The following is a 26,443-nucleotide window of genomic DNA, read 5'->3' as shown; positions in this document are numbered from 1 at the left end:
CCTAAAATTTTTCTTCAAGTTTAGCCAATGAACAAATTTTCAATGAATTATTATTTCATTACGAAGACCATTTGGGATCAAAAAAAGTCTGAGACAGGATGCTAAAATTTCCTTAAAGGACCCAGTATTTAATTAAATTTTAACACAAACTAATTAATAGCTTTCTGAATTCTCAAAAAGAATTTTTGAAGTGCAGAATTATTAAGTGCTGTAATTTTGAGGAGGATATGCTGGCACTGAGTCCCTGCTGCAATTGGTACCTCCACAATAAAGGGAAAATTTTAGCCACAAAAATATAGTTGCAGCTTTAAGAAAAATAAGGAATTTGCACTTAGCAGTAACTATTTAAATAAAATAACATTGTGTAACTCCTTATATCTCCAGAGAAAATTAATATATAAGTATTTGACACAGTGCGATATACAATATTACTCAAAGCAAAATCAAGAGACCTCGCTGTTGAATTTTAAAGCACGTACTTCTCTAGTATGAATTCTCTCCTGAAATATAACAGAAAGGAAGCTGTAACACCTCCCTCTAACCCCCAGAAACATAGGTCTATTGTACTTTAGAGTACTATAGTATAATTCAGATATTTTCCAAAGTACTGTATATAAATAAATGGAATATTCTATTTTGGAACAAGGTTATTCCATAGAAATCCAAAACGCTACAAATTACAACATAAAGTCAAACTTTGTTGAAGACACTATAATATTAATGGAATAGTATATATAGCCATTAAAATTAAATAAAAAAACTAAGCAGTTTCTCAGTGTACCTTGATTCGTCGTATGCTGATCATTGCCTCAGATGCTCTCTCAACAGCCGCAGGGAAGAAGAGTGTGACAGTCAGTCTCACTGCACCATACAGTGACACTGCCACAAACACCCGACTTGCAGAAATAACATTGCCAAGTAGTACATATGTCATGAAAGTCATAAAAACTGTTATTTTGCTTGCAACAAAGAATGATGCCAAGTTCAATCCTCGAAGATAGGAGCTTTTAAGAACCATGGAAATCTCCTTCCTAAAAACACAACACAAAATAGTTTCAAAGCTATCACTGTATTAGACCATTCACACAGGCTCACTCTCATCATGGACTTCTTTCAATAATAGGAAAACACCCAGTTTCAGCATTTTGTTGTTAACTGTTGGGATGTTTTAAATGTTGTTAAAAATAATGTACTCAAGAATGATTGCTAAAACAGTATTGGATTTGGCAAATAGTAATAAAATAAAACAATAACAGAGGAGCTTCTAAATAGGGCTTAGAATAATATTTAAATGCAAGGTTCTTCACCAATAGCTATAAGGAAAGGGAAGCTCCAAATACGACTACTTTTTATCCAAAGGAGAAAGAGCAAAATAAAGTGCTTTCTTTTATCTAATTTAATCAGAATACAAAGCATCACTTTGAGAAACTGTTATATATGTAAACAACTTTAATACATTCTTTACAATTGTTTAATATAATCAGAGCATCCGGAAGCTCTTTACTCTTAACATTCTCAGAGTCCAGTATTGTTTGGCCATGCAACCCCTACTACAATCAATAGATATTGCAGGTAAAAACTGATTCAACTCTGAAAAAAAATATGAGTTCAACTGTGGATTGCTGATCCAAACAAATTTGTGTAGCTAGGTGGTTGCCAATTCCTCTGGCAGAACCACAGGCCCCTCAATGTTCCCTGTTCTTGTTCCAGATCCTTCACTGGATTTGGGCCCTATTCCTAAACTTCTGCCTTTCTAGATCTAGTTCCTGACAGCCACAGCTGTGACCTCTGTACCAGCTATTCTGCCAACCATTACACTACCAACCTGGTGCTGGGTAGACTGATTCAGTTCAGAGGAATACAAGGCTGTTTACCTAATTCATCTCCCCATAGTGATCTCAGAGTTGCTGGAGCATATGTTTTCCAGACTAAAATTTATTTTCAAAATCTTCAATTTCCACTTATAAATTAGTCATTCAATCTGACCCACAGTTCATGGTCTGAAGCAATGCTTTTCTCTGAATAATAGGGCTACAGTAGTAACTCTGGACAGTACTGGTCACACTTTAGCCAAATATATGACAACTTCTCTCCTCTGTTTATTCTAATTATATCAACTTTCTGTTTGAATTTATCTAATGTAACTTCTATTAAACCTACTACTAATTTTGTTTTCAATCTTAGATCTTCTTCTAGTTCTCAAGTAAAGTAATGAACAGTTAGATTATTTTCTTTGGAAGTTGGATACCAGGGCTAGAATTTTACCTGTGCAATATTATCCTGTGTACTTGTGGCACCTTAGAGACTAACAAATTTATTAGAGCATAAGCTTTCGTGGGCTACTGAAGTGGGCAGTAGCCCACGAAAGCTTATGCTCTAATAAATTTGTTAGTCTCTAAGGTGCCACAAGTACTCCTTTTCTTTTTGCGGATACAGACTAACACGGCTGCTACTCTGAAACCTGTCATTATCCTGCGTGAAGGCATACAATTAAATCAAAGGAAGAGAGAAACTAATATGAAATTAAACATTAACAAAGATAAGGTGCTATCATAAGGAATGCCCAGGATCCTTGAGAAACCAGTGGAGAATATTCCCTACCTGGCTCTGTCCAGGCTGTGGTTTACTCTTCCAAAGACTAACCCTAGCATCCAAGGAGGATACTAAACCAGAGATCCAGCCCCAGACTAATTAAACTGCAGAGTTCCAGCCTTGAGAAAGGTGCATCAACAGGCCTGCCACCTGATGGCTGCACTTCAGATGGACACAAAAGGAGTCTAAGCATAGCCTCTATAGGATTCTAGATTTATAGCTAAGGTGAGAAAGGAAATCCCATGATATTCCTCAGAGAAAAGAATTTTGCAGGTTAAAGTCAGGAGAGCCAGTAAGTCGATTGTGAGGATGAAACTCTTTATAAATAGAGGACACTTGATGTATATAGGTTGTTAGGCAATAAACCAAATGTGGAAACAAGAAAAATGGTGATTCTGTATTCACACTTACAAGAAACCAATTTTAATAAATATCAAAGAACTTTTTTCTGCCCTCAAGGCAAACTCATACTGTCCTTATGCAGAGGTGAAGGAAAAAACAACAAAGCTATACAAGGGTTCTAGGAAATTCCTGGATTTCAAATTCAAAAATAAAGCATCTACTAACATATAAAAACATACATGAATTTAGATCAAATACCATGGCATAAATTTCAGTGAAACACTGATTACCTTCTTATACTGCTAACTAGTTCTGAAAATGATTTTTCCCAGGCATACATCTTTATTATCCTCATACCAGTTATGACTTCATTCATTGTCCTAATCCTGACATCTGTCAAGGCTGCAGTTCTACTCCTGTAATTAAAGAAAAGTTCTCAGATTCACAACAACAGTGACTGTTCAATCTGTACTGTTACACTTGTAGAGTAAACTTTGACATGTAAAAATTTGGGTTATGTGTTCTCATCTATGCAGTTTTCAGTGAAGAGCCTAGCATTTGTGTACACCAGGAATCTATGTACAGAGCATCACATGTACCAGTATATACAGACACTGTGATTATATGCCCTGTTTTAAAAAAAGAAAATGTATTTTTGCATGGTTAAAAATAACTGAAATATATTTTGGCCAGAGTAAGAATATTTGCCAATAACCCGATAAAGAAAATACCTCCCATCAAGTGTAACATACAATAAAATAGAGATTTTCCAAACATATTTAAAAGACAAGATAAAAAAAGGGAAGGAAAAATACAGGACATTCAAGAAGTAAATAATCTGAGTTGAAAATGCCAAAATATAAGCATTTCTCCAAGAAAGTATGTTGAAGCAACTGCTTTTTCTGCCAACAAAAAGTGGGGAAAGAGGCGCTTCTGAAGAGGTCAATAAATGGGATTGACCTGATCTTGGTTATTTCTGTGGCTAATTCTGCCTGAAGCACACAAAACCCATGATGTTGAGCATTAAAAGTAATTAGTTATAATTAGACCTGGTGAGAAAATTTTTATCAAGATTAAATTCTTTTGACAAATGAAGGATTTGTTTTCTGACCAGCTTCAAATACAGTAACTGCTCACTTTAAGTCGTCCCGGTTAACCTTGTTTCGTTGTTACGTTGCTGAGCAATTAGGGAACATGCTCATTTAAAGTTGTGCAATGCTCCACTCTTGTGTTGTTTGGCTGCCTGCTTTCTCCACAGCTGGCAGCCTCCCTACGCGCCCCCCTCCCCACAGCGCCACCCGTCCGCCAGCAGACCCCGCAGATCAGCGCCTTCCCCCTCCTCCCCCCACCCTGCCCGCGTCAGTCAGCTGGCTTGCAGCGTTTCGGGGGCAGGAGGAGGGGAGGAGCGAGGACTCAGCGTGGGAAATAAAGGGGGAGGAGGTGGGGCAGGAGAAGAGGCAGATCAAGGATGGGGGAAGGCGGGGAGTGGACGGGCTGAGGGTTGAGCCCCCTCCTGCCCCCCCCCCCGCCCCTGGTGCTTGCAGAGTAGGGGAAGCTGCCGCTGCTGGGCAATGTGGCTTCTCCTAGCCTAGAGCACCTTCAGCCTCCTTGCCTACCTCATCTCCAGTGCCAGTGGGCTGTGCCTGTGTAGGGTAAGGCAGGGACACCTCCCAACTATAGTACTGTACTGTATGTACAGTATGTTTGTAAACACACAGCACGTGCACACTACTCCCCACCCCGCCAGCGCAATATTAATTTGTTTGTTTAAAATTGTTTAATATGTATATAATGCCTTTTGTCTGGCAAAAAAAAAAATTCCCTGGAACCTATCTCCCCCCCTCCATTTACATTAATTCTTATGGGGAAATTGGATTTGCTTAACATCGTTTCACTTAAAGTCGCATTTTTCAGGAACATAACTACAACGTTAAGTGAGGAGTTACTGTATAATAATATTCTCCATCCAGAGGTATTAGTACCTCACAAGCAGGTAGTATAAACTTAGTCAACAACCACCAAAACCACCAGTTTCTTTGAGAACCAGTAGGACAATATGAGAGGGAAAGCAGACCACCTCTAATACATCTCTACCCAGATATAACGCTGTCCTCGGGAGCCAAAAAATCTAACCGCATTATAGGTGAAACCGCGTTATATCGAACTTGCTTTGATCCGCCGCGCAGATCCACCACAAGGACTCAACACTCAGCGCCCACCCACCCCCCAGAGCACTGCTTTACCGCGTTATATCCGAATTCGTGTTATATCGGGTCGCATTATATTGGGGTAGAGATGTACTACAGGAAAGGACACTGGGTATCTATTATAATTCCTACCTTCTGAAAGCTGGAATTATAAGAAAGAAATTTTCTTGTAAATACATATACTATATTTCCAGACTTTAAGATTTAAAAATCACCAGGGATATTTCCAAAAATAATATTTAAAAAATTGGTACAAAAGTGAAAGGAAGTGATAACAGGAAACAATGAGAAACAGTCACTATTTGTTGATAACTGTATAAAATATGACAGCAGGATTTGCTGTTTAGGTTGCATTAGGCATATCTATTCTAGCCCCATATTTCCTGTTGCTTGTAACCCGGGATCCTAGACATCCATTTGCCATGGAAAAACGTAGAATTTACATTTTTACAGAGAATCTTTAGTTTTTACGTTTTGTGAATAAAACCCTATACAGTAGAACCCCATTTATCCGAGGCTCCATTATCCGGCTCTCCGGATTAACCGAACCAGGACTGACAGCCCGAGCCCCAGGCGACGAGGCTCCTGCTGTCAGCCCTAGGCAGCGTGGCTCAGGTTTCAGCTGAAGTTGCAGCCCTCCCACCCAGGGTTTAGGATCTCCAGATTATTCAAATTATTGATTATCTGATCTGACCCCAGTCCCAATTAGACTAGATAGAAGGGGTTCCACTGTATCAACAAAATATTGTGTTCAGCTGATACCTATGTATATTGTGCCTAGGGAAACTAAACACAGACTGAGGTTCTTTTAATCAGAGAATTTTGGTTTCGTTTTTCTTGTTATCATGGAAAATTAGGATCTCTGCTTATAACGAAGGTCCTAGTTTATCATGGCAAACAAGTTTAAAAAACCCAGCTTCTTAATGGTAAAAAGTCACAATTTAAACTGGGGGGAAATTAACACATTTTTTCGTATGTATGAAATGGTTCCTTATTTTTAAAGTATACTAAAATCATATTGAATTCATTGATGTAGTAAAGAAAACATAGTAAACATAACATTGATAAATTCTTATTTATAGTAGGGTTTGTTTTGACACATCATGTGCTAAAATTTTCCACTGTTGCTACTACCAGCACAGCTCCACTAACAGCAGGAACTATTGGAGCACTAGTGTAGACAAGGCACTAGCACATCTGGTATAGACAGCACGTTCTATATTGGTGCTCCAGCCATTGCTACTACTGTTGGAATTGGAGAGAAATTTCAAAGAAAATAGGCTTGTGTATGCATAGCCAAAGAAGCCATTCTGCAACGCATTTTTCTTTCATATAAAAGTTGTGTTTAGAGATGATAGGATATCTGTAAAACCATGTCACTTAGGAATATAGCACATGATGTATCAAAATAAATCCTACTATAACTTTTATAAGAATTTATCAATATTTTATGTTTACTATGTTTTCCTAATGTAAACAAGTAGGATGACCAGATAGCAAGTGTGAAAAATTGGGACGGGGGTGGGGGATAATAGGTGCCTATATAAGAAAAACCTCCAAATATCAGGACTGTCCCTATAAAATCGGGACATCTGGTCTCCCTATAAACAAGGCTTGCTAGTAGAACACAGGAAGACAATATAGTATCAGTTACTCTTGTTTCATGTCAGGAAGGTTATCTTTACAACTATGACCAGCTGAGTGGCGAACAGCAGAGGCTAACAGCGGGAGTTTGCCTGGGAGTTCGCGTGGGGAGAGCGCACCGAGGCTTTCATCTGCAGGTTTCTCTGAGTAGTTCCTGCAACAGTTGAGGAAGCTCTTAAGAGGACGGTGACATGGAGGGTGAGCCATCAGCTGTTGTAACCTGCACAGGTTGTGCCATGTTTGTCTTTCTTCCACAGGACAGAAGCAACTTTGTCTGTACAAAGTGCAAGCTGGTCTCCATATTGGAAGAGAAGGTTCGAGGGCTGGAGAAACGAGTATCGACTCTGAGTTGCATAAGGGAAAATGAAGATTTCCTGGACAGACGTCAGGAGATGCTTCTACGGCCACAATGTTCTGAAGATTCAGAGCAGGCGCAGCAGGGACAGAAGGATTGTGAGGAGGTTTGGCAGCATGTGACCTCCAGAAGGAGAAAGAGGAGCGTCCATTCACCAGCAATGGAAATACAGGTGAGCAATCGTTTCCATGTTCTCTCTACAGGTACTAATGCGGAGAGTGGACTAGATGACCCATCTGAGGGAAGGGAGCAGAAGGCGACTCCACCGATTGGAAGGCAAAAGATGCACTGTCCTAGGGATGGGGGTTCCACGACCACCACTCCCAAGAGGAGGAGGAGGGTGGTGGTGGTCGGGGACTCCCTCCTCAGGGGGACTGAGTCATCTATCTGCCGCCCCGACCGGGAAAACCGAGAGGTCTGCTGCTTGCCAGGAGCTAGGATACACGATGTGACGGAGAGACTGCCGAGACTCATCAAGCCCTCGGATCGCTACCCCTTCCTGCTTCTCCACGTGGGCACCAATGATACTGCCAAGAATGACCTTGAGCGGATCACTGCAGACTACGTGGCTCTGGGAAGAAGGATAAAGGAGTTTGAGGCGCAAGTGGTGTTCTCGTCCATCCTCCCTGTGCAAGGAAAAGGCCGGGGTAGAGACCGTCGAATCGTGGAAGTCAACGAATGGCTACGCAGGTGGTGTCGGAGAGAAGGCTTTGGATTCTTCGACCATGGGATGGTGTTCCAAGAAGAAGGAGTGCTAGGCAGAGACGGGCTCCACCTAACTAAGAGAGGGAAGAGCATCTTCGCCAGCAGGCTGGCTAACCTAGTGAGGAGGGCTTTAAACTAGGTTCACCGGGGGAAGGAGACCAAAGCCCTGAGGTAAGTGGGGAAATGGGATCCTGGGAGGAAGCACAAGCAGGAGAGTGCAAGAGGGGAGGACTCCTATCTCATGCTGAGAAAGAGGGACGATCGATGAGTTATCTTAAGTGCCTATACACAAATGCAAGAAGCCTGGGAAACAAGCAGGGAGAACTGGAAGTCCTGGCACAGTCAGGGAACTATGATGTGATTGGAATAACAGAGACTTGGTGGGATAACTCACATGACTGGAGTACTGTCATGGATGAATATAAACTGTTCAGGAAGGACAGGCAGGGCAGAAAAGGTGGGGGAGTTGCGTTGTATGTAAGAGAGGAGTATGACTGCTCAGAGCTCCGGTATGAAACTGCAGAAAAACCTGAGAGTCTCTGGATACAGTTGAGAAGTGTGAGCAACAAGGGTGATGTCGTGGTTGGAGTCTGCTATAGACCACCAGACCAGGGGGATGAGGTGGACGAGGCTTTCTTCTGGCAACTAGCAGAAGTTGCTAGATCGCAGGCCCTGGTTCTCATGGGAGACTTTAATCACCCTGATATCTGCTGGGAGAGCAATACAGCGGTGCACAGGCAATCCAGGAAATTTTTGGATAGTGTAGGGGACAATTTCCTGGTGCAAGTGCTGGAGGAACCAACTAGGGGCAAAGCTTTTCTTGACCTGCTACTCACAAACAGAGAAGAACTAGTAGGGGAAGCAAAAGTGGATGGGAACCTGGGAGGCAGTGACCATGAGATGGTCGAGTTCAGGATCCTGACACAAGGAAGAAAGGAGAGCAGCAGAATACGGACCCTGGACTTCAGAAAAGCAGACTTTGACTCCCTCAGGGAACAGATGGGCAGGATCCCCTGGGAGAATAACATGAAGGGCAAAGGGGTCCAGGAGAGCTGGCTGTATTTTAAAGAATCCTTATTGAGGTTGCAGGAACAAACCATCCCGATGTGTAGAAAGAATAGTAAATATGGCAGGCGACCAGCTTGGCTAAACAGTGAAATCCTTGCTGATCTTAAACGCAAAAAAGAAGCTTACAAGAAGTGGAAGATTGGACAAATGACCAGGGAGGAGTATAAAAATATTGCTCAGGCGTGCAGGAGTGAAATCAGGAAGGCCAAATCACACTTGGAGTTGCAGTTAGCAAGAGATGTTAAGAGTAACAAGAAGGGTTTCTTCAGGTATGTTAGCAACAAGAAGAAAATCAAGGAAAGTGTGGGCCCCTTACTGAATGAGGGAGGCAACCTAGTGACCGAGGATGTGGAAAAAGCTAATGTACTCAATGATTTTTTTGCCTCTGTCTTCACGAACAAGGTCAGCTCCCAGACTGCTGCACTGGGCAGTACAGCATGGGGAGAAGGTGACCAACCCTCTGTGGAGAAAGAAGTGGTTCGGGACTATTTAGAAAAACTGGACGTGCACAAGTCCATGGGGCCGGATGCGCTGCATCCGAGGGTGCTAAAGGAGTTGGCGGGTGAGATTGCAGAGCCATTAGCCATTATTTTTGAAAACTCATGGCGATCGGGGGAGGTCCCAGATGACTGGAAAAAGGCTAATGTAGTGCCCATCTTTAAAAAAGGGAAGAAGGAGGATCCGGGGAACTACAGGCCAGTCAGCCTCACCTCAGTCCCTGGAAAAATTATGGAGCAGGTCCTCAAGGAATCAATTATGAAACATTTAGAGGAAAGGAAAGTGATCAGGAACAGTCAGCATGGATTCACGAAGGGGAAGTCGTGCCTGACTAACCTAATTGCCTTCTATGATGAGATAACTGGCTCTGTGGATGAGGGGAAAGCAGTGGATGTGTTATTCCTTGACTTTAGCAAAGCTTTTGATACGGTCTCCCACAGTATTCTTGCCGCCAAGTTAAAGAAGTATGGGCTGGATGAATGGACTGTAAGGTGGATAGAAAGCTGGCTAGATCGTCGGGCTCAACGGGTAGTGATCAATGGCTCCATGTCTAGTTGGCAGCCGGTTTCAAGCGGAGTGCCCCAAGGGTCGGTCCTGAGGCCGGTTTTGTTTAATATCTTTATTAATGATCTAGAGGATGGTGTGGACTGCACTCTCAGCAAGTTTGCAGATGACACTAAACTAGGAGGCGTGGTAGATACACTAGAGGGTAGGGATTGGATACAGAGGGACCTAGACAAATTAGAAGATTGGGCCGAAAAAAACCTGATGAGGTTCAACAAGGACAAGTGCAGAGTCCTGCACTTAGGACGGAAGAATCCCATGCACTGCTACAGACTAGGGACCGAATGGCTAGGTAGCAGTTCTGCAGAAAAGGACCTAGGGGTCACAGTGGACGAGAAGCTGGATATGAGTCAACAGTGTGCTCTTGTTGCCAAGAAGGCTAACGGCATTTTGGGCTGTATAAGTAGGGGCATTGCCAGCAGATCGAGGGACGTGATCGTTCCCCTTTATTCGACATTGGTGAGGCCTCATCTGGAATACTGTGTCCAGTTTTGGGCCCCACACTACAAGAAGGATGTGGAAAAATTGGAAAGAGTCCAGCGGAGGGCAACAAAAATGATTAGGGGTCTGGAGCACATGACTTATGAGGAGAGAACTGGGATTGTTTAGTCTCCAGAAGAGAAGAATGAGGGGGGATTTGATAGCAGCCTTCAACTACCTGAAGGGGGGTTCCAAAGAGGATGGAGCTCGGCTGTTCTCAGTGGTGGCAGACGACAGAACAAGGAGTAATGGTCTCAAGTTGCAGTGGGGGAGGTCCAGGCCCCAAGCAGCCAAAACAAAAACAAAACAAAACAAAAAAGCCACGATCGCAATCGCGATCTGCAGCAGCAATTCGGCGGGAGGTCCTTCGCTCCCAGGCGGAGTGAGGGACTGTCCGCCGAATTGCCTCCGAATATCTGGACGTGCCGCCCCTCTCCGGAGTGGCTGCCCCAAGCACCTGCTTGAAAATGCCGGCCCTGCCCATTGGGAAGTCATATTTGCACATGCACACTGGAGGCCAGATTCTCACTAGTGTAAATCAGAGTAGTTCATGGACTTCCATGGAGCTATGACAATTTATACCAACAGAAGACCTGGCCCCAGATTTTTAAAAAGGACAGATCTAAGCTCAGCACATGCACATGCTAGTTGTGCTACGCATGCACTCACACCAATTTTAGGTATGAAAAGGAAATGTACCAAAGATTTCCTACAGACTTCCTAATCTGTGCATGATAGTTTCCCTCATATAGTCCTCATAAACTCCCACTGGCTTTAATGGTAGCAGCCACAGTGCATGGGATAGTGCATACCAGTGGTGCCTAGCCCAATAGTGGAATGAATCTTTTCTAACTTTTTCTCTTTTAAATCACATAGAAAATTACATGTTTAAAGTACATTTAAAGAGAATGCTACCATTACATGGTTAAGCCCTGAAAAAGTCTGGAAATTATAATGCTGTAGTAGTGATGTGTAACTTGTTTGTACCTGTGTATAAGAATGTATCCCTGGGGTGGTGTCTTTGTCTGGCCACGGGGGCAGTGGAAAGTCCCGCCACTGAGCCGGGTCCTTGCCAAGAGGCACTTTCTCGTAGTATGCCCAGTAGACTAAGTAATCTACGGGGAACTGCAATTGTGTCCAAGGTCGCAATAAACCTAGTCAAGGTGACTTTGCATCTTACTAGATTCTGTGGTTATTGGGGGTTCTCTTCAGGTCTGCTGTGTCAGCTACTTGCGCAAAGCTGGGGCAGCACACAGAGGGAACAGACGCACGCAGCTGAGTGATATCAACATAGGAGAAAGCAGAGCACCACACCGGTAGCATCTGACAACAAATGCTAAGATTGCTCACATAATCTGAAGGTTGCTCCCATGCATATATTTACAATACAGTCTTCAATTTCATGATCACAAACTGTTTTTCATATAATACAGTATAATACATACATTTTGTATAAATGTTTATGTTTATGTGCGGCTAACAATAGTACCATATAATACAGTGTCCCAGAGACCATGAAGGTCATTTATATGACAAGTACACTAATTAGTCTTACTCAAGACATTACAGAATAAGGGTCCCATCCTGAAAAATAGGCATTGAAGTCAATGGTACTATTTGCATGAGCAAAGTTACTAACATGCATAGATATTTGCAAGACTGGGGCAGAAGGATAAAATGCATAATAATGAAAGTTAGCTTCTCATGCAGAGCCCACCTAAACTTGCAGCAGTGGCGCCAATCCTGCAATTAGCTCCATGCAGGTGGACCCCTGTGCCCATGCAGACCCCCAGTCACTTCAGTGCCCACACATAGCTCATTGCAGGATTGAAATCTACTTCAGCTTCATTCCCTGAACTGCAAATAAAGAGAGACTTACGCACATGTGCGCAGATAAGTATCTTCCTCATCAACGTATTCCTTCCCCTGTGCTGAGCCTAAGCAAGGATCTGCTGCTGGTTGAAAAACATTGAATATTACATGGCCACTGACTAATTATTAGAATACATACCTTAGAGAAGAGAATTTCTCATCTCGTTGTGTGACCCTGGGCAAGTCACTTAATCTCTCTGTGTCTCAGTTTTCCCATCTGTAAAATGGGGATAATAATGCTTACCACTTTGAAAAAGCACTTTGAGATCTATGGATGAAAAGCACTGTGTAAGTGCTAAGTATTATAATGATTGTTAATATAAAAAATGTTTAAGTCAATAAAGCTACATTGGATCATTACAACAATGAAAACAGTGCAAGTGTATAGAATGAAAAAGTTATTAAAACATGGTACATGTATGTATAACTAAAGTTGTGGGGGGAAAACTGTATTATTTTATTATTTGAGAAATAGTATGTGACCATGTAACTGAAGACTGTATCATAGTGAATAAGCACAAGGAACAGCGTTCTATAGGTAACTCTAATTTGGTAATTTCCAGACTTTTGAGTGCTTAGCCATGCAATAACAATGTCAGTTTGACTATTTTCACAATATTTTACCTTCAACCAATCTTCAAACAAATAAAAACATCAGTACCTAGCCATACAGTTTTTATTACATAAAGACAATGCAGGAAACTATTCACACTATAACAGGTTATGCCACAAAGAAGAGCCAGGCCAAGCTCGCAGACATCCACTCGTAACACATTTAAGAGCTTTAATAACATTCTCAGACAAAGCCACCAAATGCTTCGTTAAAACAGAATAAGTTTGTAAAATAAGTTACCTATTAATTTAACACATTACTAGAACTTTGCCATTATAAAAGTTTGAAAGTTAGGAAATCAGAATACTGTAGTCTAAGAAAAACTATCAGACTTTCCACAAGATGTAATTTTGGGGGGAGGAGGGAAGAAGCTGGTGGGGTGGGAGGAGGCCATAAGGTCTGAATCTGGTTGGAAAGATACTGCAGAGCCACTATACATAAAAACCCTTCCTGTTACAAATCTTGCACCGCTACTGAGGTCCTAAGGAGCCCATTTCTTCCTCTGCCCTCCCCCCGCCATGTTGTTTCCTCACAGCCTCTCCCCACTTTCAAGACCATGAATCACGGGTACCATTCTTGCAGATGAGGAGCCTTGCATAGGAATCTTTTTAGAGCTTCTGACTGCAACATCTTTATCATCCTCAGAGGTCAGACCTTGTGAAAAACCAAGGCACTCTCTTTTTCCTGTTGCAAGGAACAACAGCATTGTCCACAACAAACCCAGTCCCTAAATGCCCATGCAGCAAGACATCAAGGTCAAGATTTTTCAAAATATTAGACTTCCGAGTCCATATGTAGGCAAGCAAATAAGCAACCTGATTTTCAAAAGGACTGGGCACCCAAGCAGGTTCCAGTGACTTTAATGGGATTCGCTGGATGCTCAGCACTTTTGCAAATCACATCTCTTATTTTAGGTGCTACTTTTTGAAAATATTGGCAAACGGTTGGAAATTGAACAAAGGGCCTAGCCCATGGCAGTTTTGACATCAGGCCAGCCAAGCACATGCACTTTCAAAACCTGCACAGATAATGTGCACCACAAAAGTTTACCTTACCTTAGTGAAGAAAACAACCTCCCAATACAGGTTTGTAAAGGAAGTAGAATAATCAGAATTGCCATTCCTGCAAAGCATGATGGGCCTATTTCAATCCAGAGAAGTGCAGTTACTGCTATAGCTTGAAGTGGTCCAGCCCATAAAAAGTGTAAGAAAATCGTTACCTGCACAATCAGTTAAGATATAAAAACAGCTTTTAGCATTAATTGAAAAGATAAAAACCACCAACAATAAAACCCTTATCAGCAGGGAAATTGTATATATAAATATATATAAATTTTCAATTTTAAAATATAAATGTTTGCATGTTTTCTGCTTTCCACTCAAGGGAATATAAAGCTGAGGTGCCATTTTTGTTTCTGGTAGACATTCTGAAAAATAAGCTTGCAGAAAGATTATGGTAGGCAGTCAGTGGAAAGAGACAGAGAGATTCACAGCCCAGTTATTGAGAGAGAACTAAATAATGGTTTTAAAAATCAGCATCCTCAGCTAGTTAGAGTGCAGGCATTTGCATAAATGGGAAAACTGTACTATTATGCACCGGTAACTTTAGAGCATCCTGTATTCCAAGACAATTCCATGAGTATAACACGTGTCCTGTAATTTTCTTGCTTCATTTACAAAACTTACAATTATCTGCAGAGTGGTATCTCTCTCTGTCTGTGTACCCTGACTGGATACCATAATCTTTTCACTGACATTTTCCATGGTGGGGGTCTGACCCAAGCTGAATATTTTTGGAAAATTTCAGCCAAACCAGTTCAGTTATTTCCAGGGGTGAAAGTAACTTTAAGGACTTACCAGTATGCTGGAGTCCTGAGCGGGGGGAGGGGGGGCCTCAACTGGAAGAGGCCGGGCCTTTAAATCCCTGGGCCCTTTAAATCGAGATTTAAAGGGCCTGGGTCACCAGCTGTGGTAGCGGCGGCTAGGAGCCCCGGGCCCTTTAAATCACCGCAGGAGCAGTAGCTGTGGCAGCAGCTGGGCACCCTGGGGCTCCGGCGGCGATTTAAAGGGCCCGGGGCTCCCAGCAGCCGCTACTGTAGCCGGAGCCCCGGGCCCTTTAAATCACCGCCAGAGCCCCGCTGCCGGAACCCCGGGGCTCTGGTGGCGATTTAAAGGGCCTGGGGCTCCAGCTGCTGCCAGGAGCCCTGAGCCCTTTAAATCGCCGGCCTGGGGAAGCTGCCTGCTGCTGGTACAGTCAGCGGTGTACCGACTCTTGCCGATACGCCTTACCAGACTGTACCAGCTTACTTTCACCTCTGGCTATTTCTGAGAAGAAGGTTAGGGAAAAATATGTTTTGCCCATGTGTAAAATTCCACCAGCCTTTTCTTTGAGAAGCTCTAGCATCCCTTTTCTTTTGGAGCAGGGACTTGAAATGTGGCAAGGAGTGGCCTTTATTAGAAATGTGCCTTTTGCCATCTCCAGGAAAATCCACCCAAATTTGCTCAAGTAATAAACCCTTGAAAAAAATCACAGTTCACACACGCTTAGCAGAGACTTGTTAGAGTTTAAGGGCTAAATCTCTGAAGAGTCTGTCCTCACTGAGCATGCTCCAGCCTCCCACAGGTCCTAGTGCTGAACATATTGCACACGGACCATCACCACAGAGCCTATGAGGAAATGAATAATCTGTATTCAGGGCACAGTTTGAATAGTGCACAATAAATAAGACCTAGGGCCACAACTGAATGATGAGGATGAAACAAAATACTGACTGCTTGTTCATTCAGTGAGTTCCATCCTTCCTATGCACTGAAACTGATAGGGGTTGTGGAAAATATAGTATGTGCTGGTGTAATCAGAGATTGTAATGCATTTCCTAACTTTTGAATGCTTGACTTTGCAACTTTAATAATGTTCTTTTAATGTAGTTTTTTGTGGGGGTATTTTTTAATATTTTGTTTAAATTTAAAATATTCTAGTAAAACACACACAACATTAGGGTGAAGCCTATTAATTCAACAGCAACACTGCCTTGGGCTATCACTTCAGCCCAGGATACCTTATTATAAAGCATGGAAGTGTTTCCCAGTTATTACAATAATCCTGGTTGAATTGCAGTTTAAAAGCTAAAATGAAGAGTTTTAAATGTGTTTCAGTTCACTCAACACAACCTTTTAAAAACTAAAACGAAAAGCATCTCAAATAATTCAGTCAATTGCAGAGTTGCCTTTAATACACTTACATGCACCAGCACTATGCCGGGTTTATAAACAGAGCAGGAATATCTACACACAAAAAGAAAACGGATTTTTTTTCCAATTTCAAGAAGCTATTGCTATTAATATGTTTGGTAAAACCACTTTTAAAAATCAATACTAAATTATGAGCCTAAGTTGTCACTTTAAAAATGATTGTGAAGTAAAACCTCATATCCCATACCCCTCAAATATTGCAACTTGGACCCATCTCTCATCTCCTTACCAGAATTGTCTAAGAAGACCAATAATAAGTCTTACCTGATCAAATTTGTTCACATCATTTGATAAAAGATTTACTATTTGACCTGTGGTAGTTTTTCCCAGAGCTGTGTTACTGAGACGAAGTGCCTGAAATAGAAAAAAAAATCAAGCATTCTTAAATTATTTTAAATTAACTACCACATTGTATGGTATCAGAATAGCTGCATCATCTCTTCTAAAGCCTAGATGTACTATTGACAAATCTGGCATCAGAGCTATGAATTATGAGGTATTTTTAAGATGAAGACACATGAGAATTCTTGGAACTGCAGTTTAAAGGCCTTAGTTAAAACACTGGCTGGTGATCAAGATTTGGCTATGAAGTAGAAAACATATAGAATAATATCTGGGGGGGGAGGAGGAGCAGAATTGACATTAAAAATCTATTTCCCTCTGCATTTCCAGAAGTGACTCAGAACATAAAACTAATATGGCAAAATATTAAACCTGAACCAAAAACTCCGCACATTTCTTTCACGTGCATCCCTCTGTCAAGAACACTTGAGCAAAACTAGACTGGAAATCTCTATCCTAAAGACTCAGTTTGACCAGCTGAGTCTTTGCCCCAATCTTCCAATTATAAGAATAGAGAACACTGCAAATACCAAAATACAGGTACTGTAAATATGAAGATGCAGGGGAAAAATGCCAAGACTTTTAATGATGCCCATTGTATACTTGAAATATATCTTCAAGAGGCAGATCAAATAGTTATTGGAGTTGTTATTTATATTGCATCACTACTGAAAATATTGCTGGTGCTTTCCAAATAGTCTCTTTTGCAAAGAGCTTACAACTCAAAGCCTTGATCCTGCAAAGACATAAGCATGTGCTCAGCTTTAAGCAAAGTAGTCTCACTGATTTCAGGATCTGAACCTAAATAGGAAAGACCGACAAACCACCATTCAGCCAGTAAAATGTCTGAAGTGGTCTTAGGTACATGTCTTAGTAGTTATGTTTGTGTGTTATGTTTCACCAACTCTCCCTCCTTTTTCTAGGTACCCCAGTTAACCTACTTCACTAGTGCAGCCCCAACTTGCCCACCCTACAAAGATTCAGGCTGATATCCTCTGAGAAAGCAATCAGCCAGATATTTCCCGTATTAATAGTATAGTTTCTAAAGGCTGTCTAGGGGTTGGAGAAGGTGTACACAAGAGCACACCTACAGCAGTTCCTGCTGTTCACTCTATCATTCTCTGCCACTGTTATGGGTAGGGGAGAACCCTTCCTGTACTCATTGGCAACTCTTGCAGCTTAACTACTCTCAAATTATCATGCGTGTCATAAAAGAAATCTCAGAGAAACATTTACGTTTTCCTGACAAAAAGAACCAGCCTTGACCTAAGTCTAGGGAAGCAGCAATGTCAAACACCAAGCAATGGCCTTAAGCCTGTAACCAGGTTCCATCAAAAAAAACCCAAAACCCTATTTTAGCTCTCTCCCCATCCACTAAAATACTGACTGGCAATGCTAGTTTGGCCTGAAAATTGCCACATTTACTCTAAAGCAGGGGTCGGCAACGTTTGGCACGTGGCTCGCCAGGGTAAGCACCCTGGCAGGCCGGGCTAGTTTATTTACCTGCTGATGCGGCAGGTTTGGCCGATCGCGGCCCCCACTGGCCACGGTTCACCGTCCCGGGCCAATGGGGGCGGTGGGAAGCCGCGGCCAGCACATCCCTCGCCCGCGCCGCTTCCCGTGCCAAACGTTGCCGACCCCTGCTCTAAAGGCAAAAGAGAATTTCTGAAGGGATTGAAGAAAATTTACCAAGGTGTTTGTTTGTTTGTTTGTTTGTTTGAGTTACAGATCATTAAAAAGAAACCCTGATTTGAAATTTTTCTATTTGTCAAATATTTATCTCTTCTAGCACAAAAAACAGTTTGGTTAATATCCCTTTGAATTTTCCATATGGTCACAGTTCCTTGTAAACACTGTGGCTGGGCTATATTTGGAGGGGCGGGGGGGGGGGGAGAGAAACTAGGCTGTAATTACATAAAATCATTAATGATTGTTGTGGAGAAGTTAAGGTGAATCCTACTCCCGGAGCTGTCTTCTTCTGAAATGCCGCCTTCTTTCAGATATGAGCTCATTGGTCCCTTGTCCATTTCCCGTTACAGGCAGTTCTACTCTCCTCCCAATCAGAAATACCATCTAAATAATATTGACATCAATCCCTGGATTAGGATTTGTTTTAGTATCAGGTTAACTAATTCTGGTCTCCCTTCTTGGATCTTTGTTCTCTCCCTGTTCCAAATTGTTGGTTGCAAGTATAGAAAGATGGAGAGATATCACTGTAGAAAAGACCAGTTTATTTCCTCTGAAGGGCCCGTTGTCACGTTTTAGAGTAATTAGCCCACCCAGTCCCAACCAAAAAATCTCTGGGTTTCAGAACTTGAGCTGTTTTGTTCTTTTTATTTCTGCCAAACTGAAGAGAATCCTTAGAAAATGAAGCCTACTATTTTTAAGATAAGTACTGCATCGATGATCTTGGGGTCTCAGCATCAGACTGAGAATTAGTCATGAGAGATTCTAGTCCCATCTTTGCAACAGACTTCCTGAGTGTAGCATCTTATTACTAATGCTTTTTAGTATAGACAAAACATCTTTTTGGAGTTTTAATAACACAAATAGATAATGATTTGTTCTACAGATAAAATTAGTTTTCTATTACTTCATATGAAGGGAAAAGGAGTACAACAATTTAAGTAACTAGCATTTGAACTTCAGTACTAGGAATCTGTCATTTACTATGGTTAACAAAACTAGCACACATAGTGACAACACAGCCACCACTGACAGAAACTTAGCATTTAAAGTATATATTTACTACAGATATTAATTAATGCCAAAAAAAAGTATTGGGAAATTAGCATTCAGCTTTTCTTTCAAAACTGTATATGAAGGATTTATAAAAGGTATGACCTATCCATACACCTCAAATGAGGATAATTGACTGCAAAGTTTATTGGTCTTATACCATGACCTCAACCTTCACCCTTGGGAGTAAACATTTATGAGATGAAAGCAGATTAATATTCAATTTAATCATGCCCAGAAATAAAGTGAACAATGTGAACATTTTGCCTTTCCAAGCTTTCAGCCCTCCAAGTGAATATCAACGCTGCAACAAACAATGCTTGCTATACAAATATTTCATGAATTTCAAACAAAGTGTGTTATGATAATCAGTATAGTAAATTAATTCCTCAGAGATATGTTCATGTACAAGAAAGTAGTGTGCTATGTTAGAACTGAGTTCCCAGCGGATAATTTCCAAGGTATCAGAAGAGGGAGGAGGATAAACATGTGTATAAAAAACAATTCACCAGCCCAACATGGCCTGAGAAATATTCCCCACTTTTTTCTCTCTTACTTTACTATAAATTATGGAGTTCAGAGATGAGGATGGAGAGAGGAGTAATCTAAATGTTACCTTTAAGTGGGGGTAATTACATGTTTTAGAACAGAGGAAGGGTTGAGTGTTTTTCCCCTCTTAAAAAGAAAGATTACATTCAGATTGAATTTTAATCAATCTAAATGTCTAATCCCTGCCTAAATTTCATTTCTGGGACAAGGGTGAGGCGGGCACTGCTCCAAAAACTTGGAAGGCAGGTAATTTAAGTCATACCATCGGAGCCCCTAACTATATAGATAGGACATTCTCCCCTCTGCCACCTCCTGTATGATTCCTACATGCAGGGCTGATAAGAGGGAGAGAAAAGGAGGGACTATTGTACTGGGGCCCTGAGGTCAGGGGGTCCCCTCAAAGTGTTTTGTGTAAACAAAGTGAAATGGGAGGGAAGGCAGTGACCATGATGTGCTGGGGCCCCAAAATTTCTCTTGACAGGCTTGCCTACGTGGAGGTAAAAGTAGAGAGAGGCCTCGTGGCTTGAAGGCTGCCACCAGCCACAAAGAAGCTACTGACAGCTAGTAAGGCTGTCGCTTCTTAAGATCCACACTGGCAATGGACAAAAGCAGCTTTTCATCCTGTGAGCTGCCCAGCTACTTTCCCTGCCTGCTCTGGCCTGGTAGTTGCTACTTCTGCTTCTGTTCCACTGATCACCTGGCTCCTCTCCCTAGATGGTGACTGCTACAGGTTCATCAGCACATGTAGGTGAAAGAAATGCAGACACGGGGGTAAGTGATAGGCCACAACTTTAGTAACTTAACCATGGGGAGGAGTGCTATCTCCTCACCCCTGCTCACATACCAAGCATTTAATTGGGTCCAGAAGAGAATCACGGGACTCTCACTATAACCAATAACTCAGGGCAAACCCTCTTCAGCCTAAACCCTAGGACTCACCTCATTTCTGACTCCTCTCACCCTCCCCTCCACAGGGCAGATAAAGGGTACTAAGGGTGAATTCAGTCTGCAAAGACTTCAGGTCTCCCCTTCTTACAGCAACAGGTTCACTAGCCACATCCCAGGTCTCCTTTACCTGTGGGACCTGGCCCTTTGAGCCTTTATTCACACTGGACACCAGGCTCATGTTGCAATGGACTAACATTTCTGTATTCCTCCTAGTGTTAAATTCCCATCCTATTCTTACTCCTTTTAACCTGAAATATGTGAAAACCCTCTGGACCTGCCAAGAAAAAAAAATCCTTCCTCATCCCAGGAACTGGTGATCAGTCAGACTCATGGCATCCTGGAAAGACAGCTCAATATAGCTCAACTACAGGGAGGGTGGGGCAGCAATACTGCAAGTGACCCCTAGGGAGGCTTTAAATTGAGAGGCGGGAGCTGTGAGAGCCAATCAGCTCCCCTAATGCCCTCCCTGGCTGGTCAAAGGGAGGCAGAGAAGCCCCTCCCCCAAGTACAATCCCACATGCACTCTGAGGCATAAGGAGGGGCTTGGCTCCAGTCTGTCTGGACATGAACGCCTCCTTCCAGGAGCTGCTATTCCCCTACTGGTTTGATCAAACTTCCTCCCTTCTGAGACAGGAAGGCGGCGGGCCGGGGGGGAAGGGGCCCATTCTCTCCCAATGCATCTCTAGAGTGGAGGAGAACAAGCACACAACACTCAGCAGCTCCTTTTTCCCACATCCTCTGGACCCCAGGCAATAGCCTACAACATTATATAGGCATCCATATACCGTTGAGAGCAGTATAAAAAAAAAATCAATACACATATATGCTAACCCTGATTTTCATTAATACAGACTTATACCCTATTCCTTCAAATACCATGACTTCAGAACTATTGCAAGAGTGAAAAATAATTCAAATACTTAATTTTAAACTGATTGATTACGAGAATAGCTAACTTATATACACATACATTTGAAAAATGAAAGGTTGCTTACCTTCCGATAAATCATGTGACACATCGCTACTCTCAATTTCATGCCAGCCCGTTGTACATGATAAAAGTACAAGTGGTGGGTTATGGCTAAAATCAATGTACATACAGACAAAGCAGCTGCATAGCCGTAGGCAAAATTCAAAGCAGCAGTATCAAGAGGATCAAAAAATTCAAAATAATTAATAATTTTTCCCAAAAAGACGGGTTGAATTACTTTGAGTGTTTCCTAAAAGAAAGGCGGGGGGGGGGGGGGGGGGGAGAGAAACAAATAGAAATGATTTATTCTGTAATTTTCTATCCAAGTTTCTTCCAAGGCAAGTAAGAACTTTCTGGCACACCCTTCTTCCTTTATTATCTTGCTTTAAATACCCAGGCCAGTTTTTATTGCAATATAACCCAGAAGAAATGGACTTCTGTATTAACACATGTATTTTAATTGAATTAAAATTAAAATATTTAAAACTTTTCAAAAGTTCTCAAAACCACCAATAAAATCTTTCATGTTATCATAACAAGTTACATAAATACAGATCTCCTTTAATTTCTGAAAATCACATGGTACTTTTTTGTGACATAGTTACATTTAGCAAAAATATTTTTTTATGATTCATCCCACTAACCTATGGATACTGTAATGTATCAGCAGCATATATGAGTTCAGAAACAACTCCTTGAAGGGGCGGGGGGGGGGGGGGCTGACAATATCACAGAGATAATGTGCATTCAGTTATACCAGTGTAATCCCACTCTTATGCAGTTGTAACTGAAAGGAGACTCTAACCCAGTGTTTTCAACTTCTAGTAGTCAGTGTGGCCCTAATGTATTTTTATGAGAGCAAGAGAGAGAGAGATGCTTAAGGAGAGACATTCTAGTCTCTGAAAAACAAAAGTACAGAGTTTATGGGAAAGAGTTGGGTCCCAGAATGAAATCACCACCATTCATTACAAATGCCTATTGGACAAGATTTACATTGCTATTGGGTAAAAAGATATCCAAAAATACTTTGTATTGTATTTTCCATCTCTTACCTCGATCAATGTGAAAAATCCCAAAGCTAAATAGGATTTCCAATAACAAAGTAGGATTGCTTTTGTTAAATGGGGCGTTCTTGCTTCTTTTTTAGCTTTTTGCACCTCTTTATCCCAGTACCTAGAAAATAAAGTAAAATGAGACTGGTGGACAAGAAAAGTCTAACTTAAAAATCAACAGAAAGAGAACATCATTTGCTAAAGTTGTAAAACAGAGAGTTAGGTCTGCCAAGTTATCTGGTCAGTCACTCCACATCCTGCACAATCAAATACTTTCTCTTTAAGAACCTGACACCAAAATAATCTTTTTTATTTTATTTTATTTTATTTATTTATTTTTGCTGGCCCATGAAAGCCTGTGGTTAGCATTACAGGCTCATTTTGTTCCTCTGTGCTCAAGAACACACTGATAATATCAACAAACCTTGGACTAGCTGCTGATTTATAGAAATGTACAACAAAGGCAGAACTAGCAAGTCACAGTCCTTGGTTTGTTCTTAGCCTGGATCAGAGTGAGCCAGTTAAGCTAAGTTAAGGGCTAAGTCACAATAAGCCTTCCTGGCACTGGCCTGAACTGAGGCAGTGTGGACATGCTCCACCTCAGCAAAATCCCTCTTTAGCTCCAAGAAGAACAGAGCAGTGTGCACATCCACAGTTTGTTAGGTTGTGAAGCACGCTCTCTTATCTTCACCTGGTCATGTACTTAGGTGAAGGGGAAGTGGAATTTTTTTATTATTATTATTATTTGCATTATCATATTGCCTAGGAGCCCCAGTCATGAACCATGACGTTATTGTGCTAGGTGCTGTACAAACACAGAACAAATAGACAAGCTCATCAGTTAAGGGACTACACTCTAAAAGTGGACTCAAGATGGACTCAGGGTGGAGGAAGGAGGATAACACTCAAGCAGAAAGAACAATGTGATGGTGCACAACATCATCGGGTGGATTGCACCACTTGTGGTGCCCAGGCTTCCCCAGCATGTGCTCCTTCCTAAGGCAGGGACTGTGACTGTGCTTGACCTTTGCATTGTGGCAGGGCTGGGCACCTGCACATGAGCAAGGCTCAATCTGTTCAAATCCGAATCAAAAGACAGTAAGAACACAAGTGATCATTCTGTTCATATAACGTGATCAATAATACACCAGCAACACTCTACAATTGTTGAAGCACGGGATTTTCACATAAGGTGCCTCCCTCATTTCTGGAGGTTAAGTGCATTCTGCTGTGCACCGAGACCCTGTTGATCCGAAAACTGCGAATACACCAAGGTCTCAAACCTGTTAAAAGATGGCACGCTAACTTTGAGCGAGCGGAATAGCTGCCAGAAAGATATTATCTTAATTACTGAGATATTTTTTCTTATCCTCGGAGGACGGGGAGGGGAGGAGAATAGGGTAAAATGACAGACTCCACAGTGCAGTTTGTTGGATTTTGTGAAGTTTCTATAAGCCTTAGTCTCGCAGTAGTGAAGGCTGCTTGCTTAAGTAAAGTAGAACCAAAGGTTAAAATAGGAAAAGAACAAGTTAAAAATTACTTAGACAAATTAGATATCTCCAAGTCACAAGGGCCTGATTAAATACATCCTAGAATACACAAGAAGCTGACTGAGGAGATATCTGAGCTATTAGCGATTATCTTCGAACAGTCATGGAAGAGAGATTCCAGAGGACTGGAAAAGGGCAAATAAAGTGCCCATCTATGTAAAGGGAAATAAGGACAACCTGGGGATTTACAGACCAGTCAAATTAATTTCAGTACCCAGAAAGATAATGGAGCAAATAATTAAGAAATCACCTAGAAGATAATAAAGAGATAAGTAACAGTCAGCATGGATTTGTCAAGAACAAATCATGTCAAACCAACTCAATAGCTTTCTTTGACAGGGTAACAAGCCCTGTGGATATTGGGAAGTGGTAGATGTGGTATATCTTGACTTTAGTAAGGCTTTTCATACTGTCTTACACAACATTCTCATAAACAAACTAAGGAAATACAACCTCGATGGAGCTACTATATGGTGGGTACATAACTGGCTGGAAAACCTCTCCCAGAGAGTAATTATCGTGGTTCACAGTCAAGCTGGAAGGGCATATCGAGTGGGGTCCCGCAGGGATCAGTTCTGGGTCTGGGTCTGGATCTGTTCAATATCTTCATCAATGATTTAGATAATGGCATAGAGAGTATACTTATAAAGTTTGCGGATGATATCAAACTTGTAGGGGTTGCAAGTGCTTTGGAGCATAGGTTTAAAATTCAAAATAATCTGGACAAACTGGAGAAATGGTCTGAAGTAAATAGGATGAAATTCACTAAGGACAAATGCAAAGTACTCAATTTGGAAGGAGCAATCAGTTGCACACATGTATGGGAAATGATTGCCTAGGAAGGAATCCTGCAGAAAGGGATCTGGGAGTCATAGTGAATCACAAGCTAAATATGAGTCAACTGTGTAACACTGTTTGAAAAAAAGCAAACACCATTCTGGGATGTACTGTATTAGCAGGAGTGCTGTAAGCAAGTCACAAGTAATTCTTTCACTCTATTCTGGGTTGATTAGGTCTCAAATGGAGTGTTGTGTCCAGTTCTGGGTGTCACATTTCATGAAAGATGTGGATAAATAGGAGAAAGTCCAGAGAAGAGCAACAAAAATAATTAAAAATCTAGAAAACATGACCCATCAGGGAAGACTGAAAAAACTGGGCTTGTTTAGTCTGGAGAAGAGAAGACTGAGAGGGGACACAACAGTTTTCAAGCACATAAAAGGTTGTTACAAGGAGGAGGGAGAAAAATTGTTCTCCTTCACCTCTGAGGATAGGACAAGAAGCAATGGGCTTAAACTGTAGCAAGTGTGGTTTAGATTGGACATTAGGAGAAACTTCCTAACTGTCAGGGTGGTTAAGTGTTGTGTATTTGGTTGTAGTGGTAATATAATCTTGTTGTTGCTATGGCAATTGAGTTAGATTATTAGGGGATAGCCCAGCCAGTTTTGACTGGTTTTTGGTTAGTTCAGTGTGTGGCAATAAATGGCTGCTTTTAAGGTTTACAGCTCTCTGTGTCTCAAGTGATTTCTTCCCAAAACTGTTGCCTCCAAGGATATAACATTAAGCACTGCAATAAATTGCCTAGGGAGGTTGTGCAAGCTCCATCATTGGAGTTTTACAAGCAATTTAGACAAACAACGGTCAGGGATGGTCTAGATAATACTTAGTCCTGCCATGAGTGCAGGGGACTGAACTAGATGACCTCTCGAGGTCCCTTCCAGTCTGACAATTCTGTGATTCTGTGATTTACAAATGACTCTCCTTGTGTGTTGTCAAGTAGAATAGAAAGTGAAAATACACATATAGACCCATAGATTCTGCTAAATATCCCATTATGTCTATGCAAGCATTTTTCCTGACCACATGGGAAGGAAGTGCAATTACTGCAAGAGACACTGGAAAGACTTCACCCTCCTTTATAGTGAAAGCCCTGAACTCTTCAAGGCACGTCAGTGGATTTTCACTTTGATTATAATGAGAACTCGCTCAAATTGATATTCACTTCCACCATAATTAGGTTCTTCTATGCTAATACTCTTGGAATTCTGCAATGATCTGCTGAATAGATGTTAAATGCTGCATTCCAAGGGGATTATCAATTTAAC

The 26,443-nt window shown here is 41.6% G+C and overlaps 1 protein-coding gene across 1 annotated transcript in view; it reads right to left on the bottom strand.

Moving 5' to 3' along the window:
• Positions 1-26,443, bottom strand: part of ABCC4 (ATP binding cassette subfamily C member 4 (PEL blood group)) — a 225,654-nt gene that overhangs the window by 154,573 nt on the left and 44,638 nt on the right. Inside the window, 6 exon segments of the mRNA XM_005305004.4 lie at positions 782-1,031; positions 3,225-3,350; positions 13,996-14,159; positions 16,456-16,545; positions 21,765-21,989; positions 22,792-22,912. Coding sequence (XP_005305061.1) covers positions 782-1,031; positions 3,225-3,350; positions 13,996-14,159; positions 16,456-16,545; positions 21,765-21,989; positions 22,792-22,912 — 976 coding nt within the window.

The sequence above is a fragment of the Chrysemys picta genome, chromosome 1 (assembly GCF_011386835.1).
Source record: "Chrysemys picta bellii isolate R12L10 chromosome 1, ASM1138683v2, whole genome shotgun sequence".
Lineage (NCBI taxonomy): Eukaryota > Metazoa > Chordata > Testudines > Emydidae > Chrysemys > Chrysemys picta.
The sequence above is the reverse complement of the archived record's forward strand: the minus strand, read 5'-3'. Positions and strand labels throughout refer to the sequence as shown.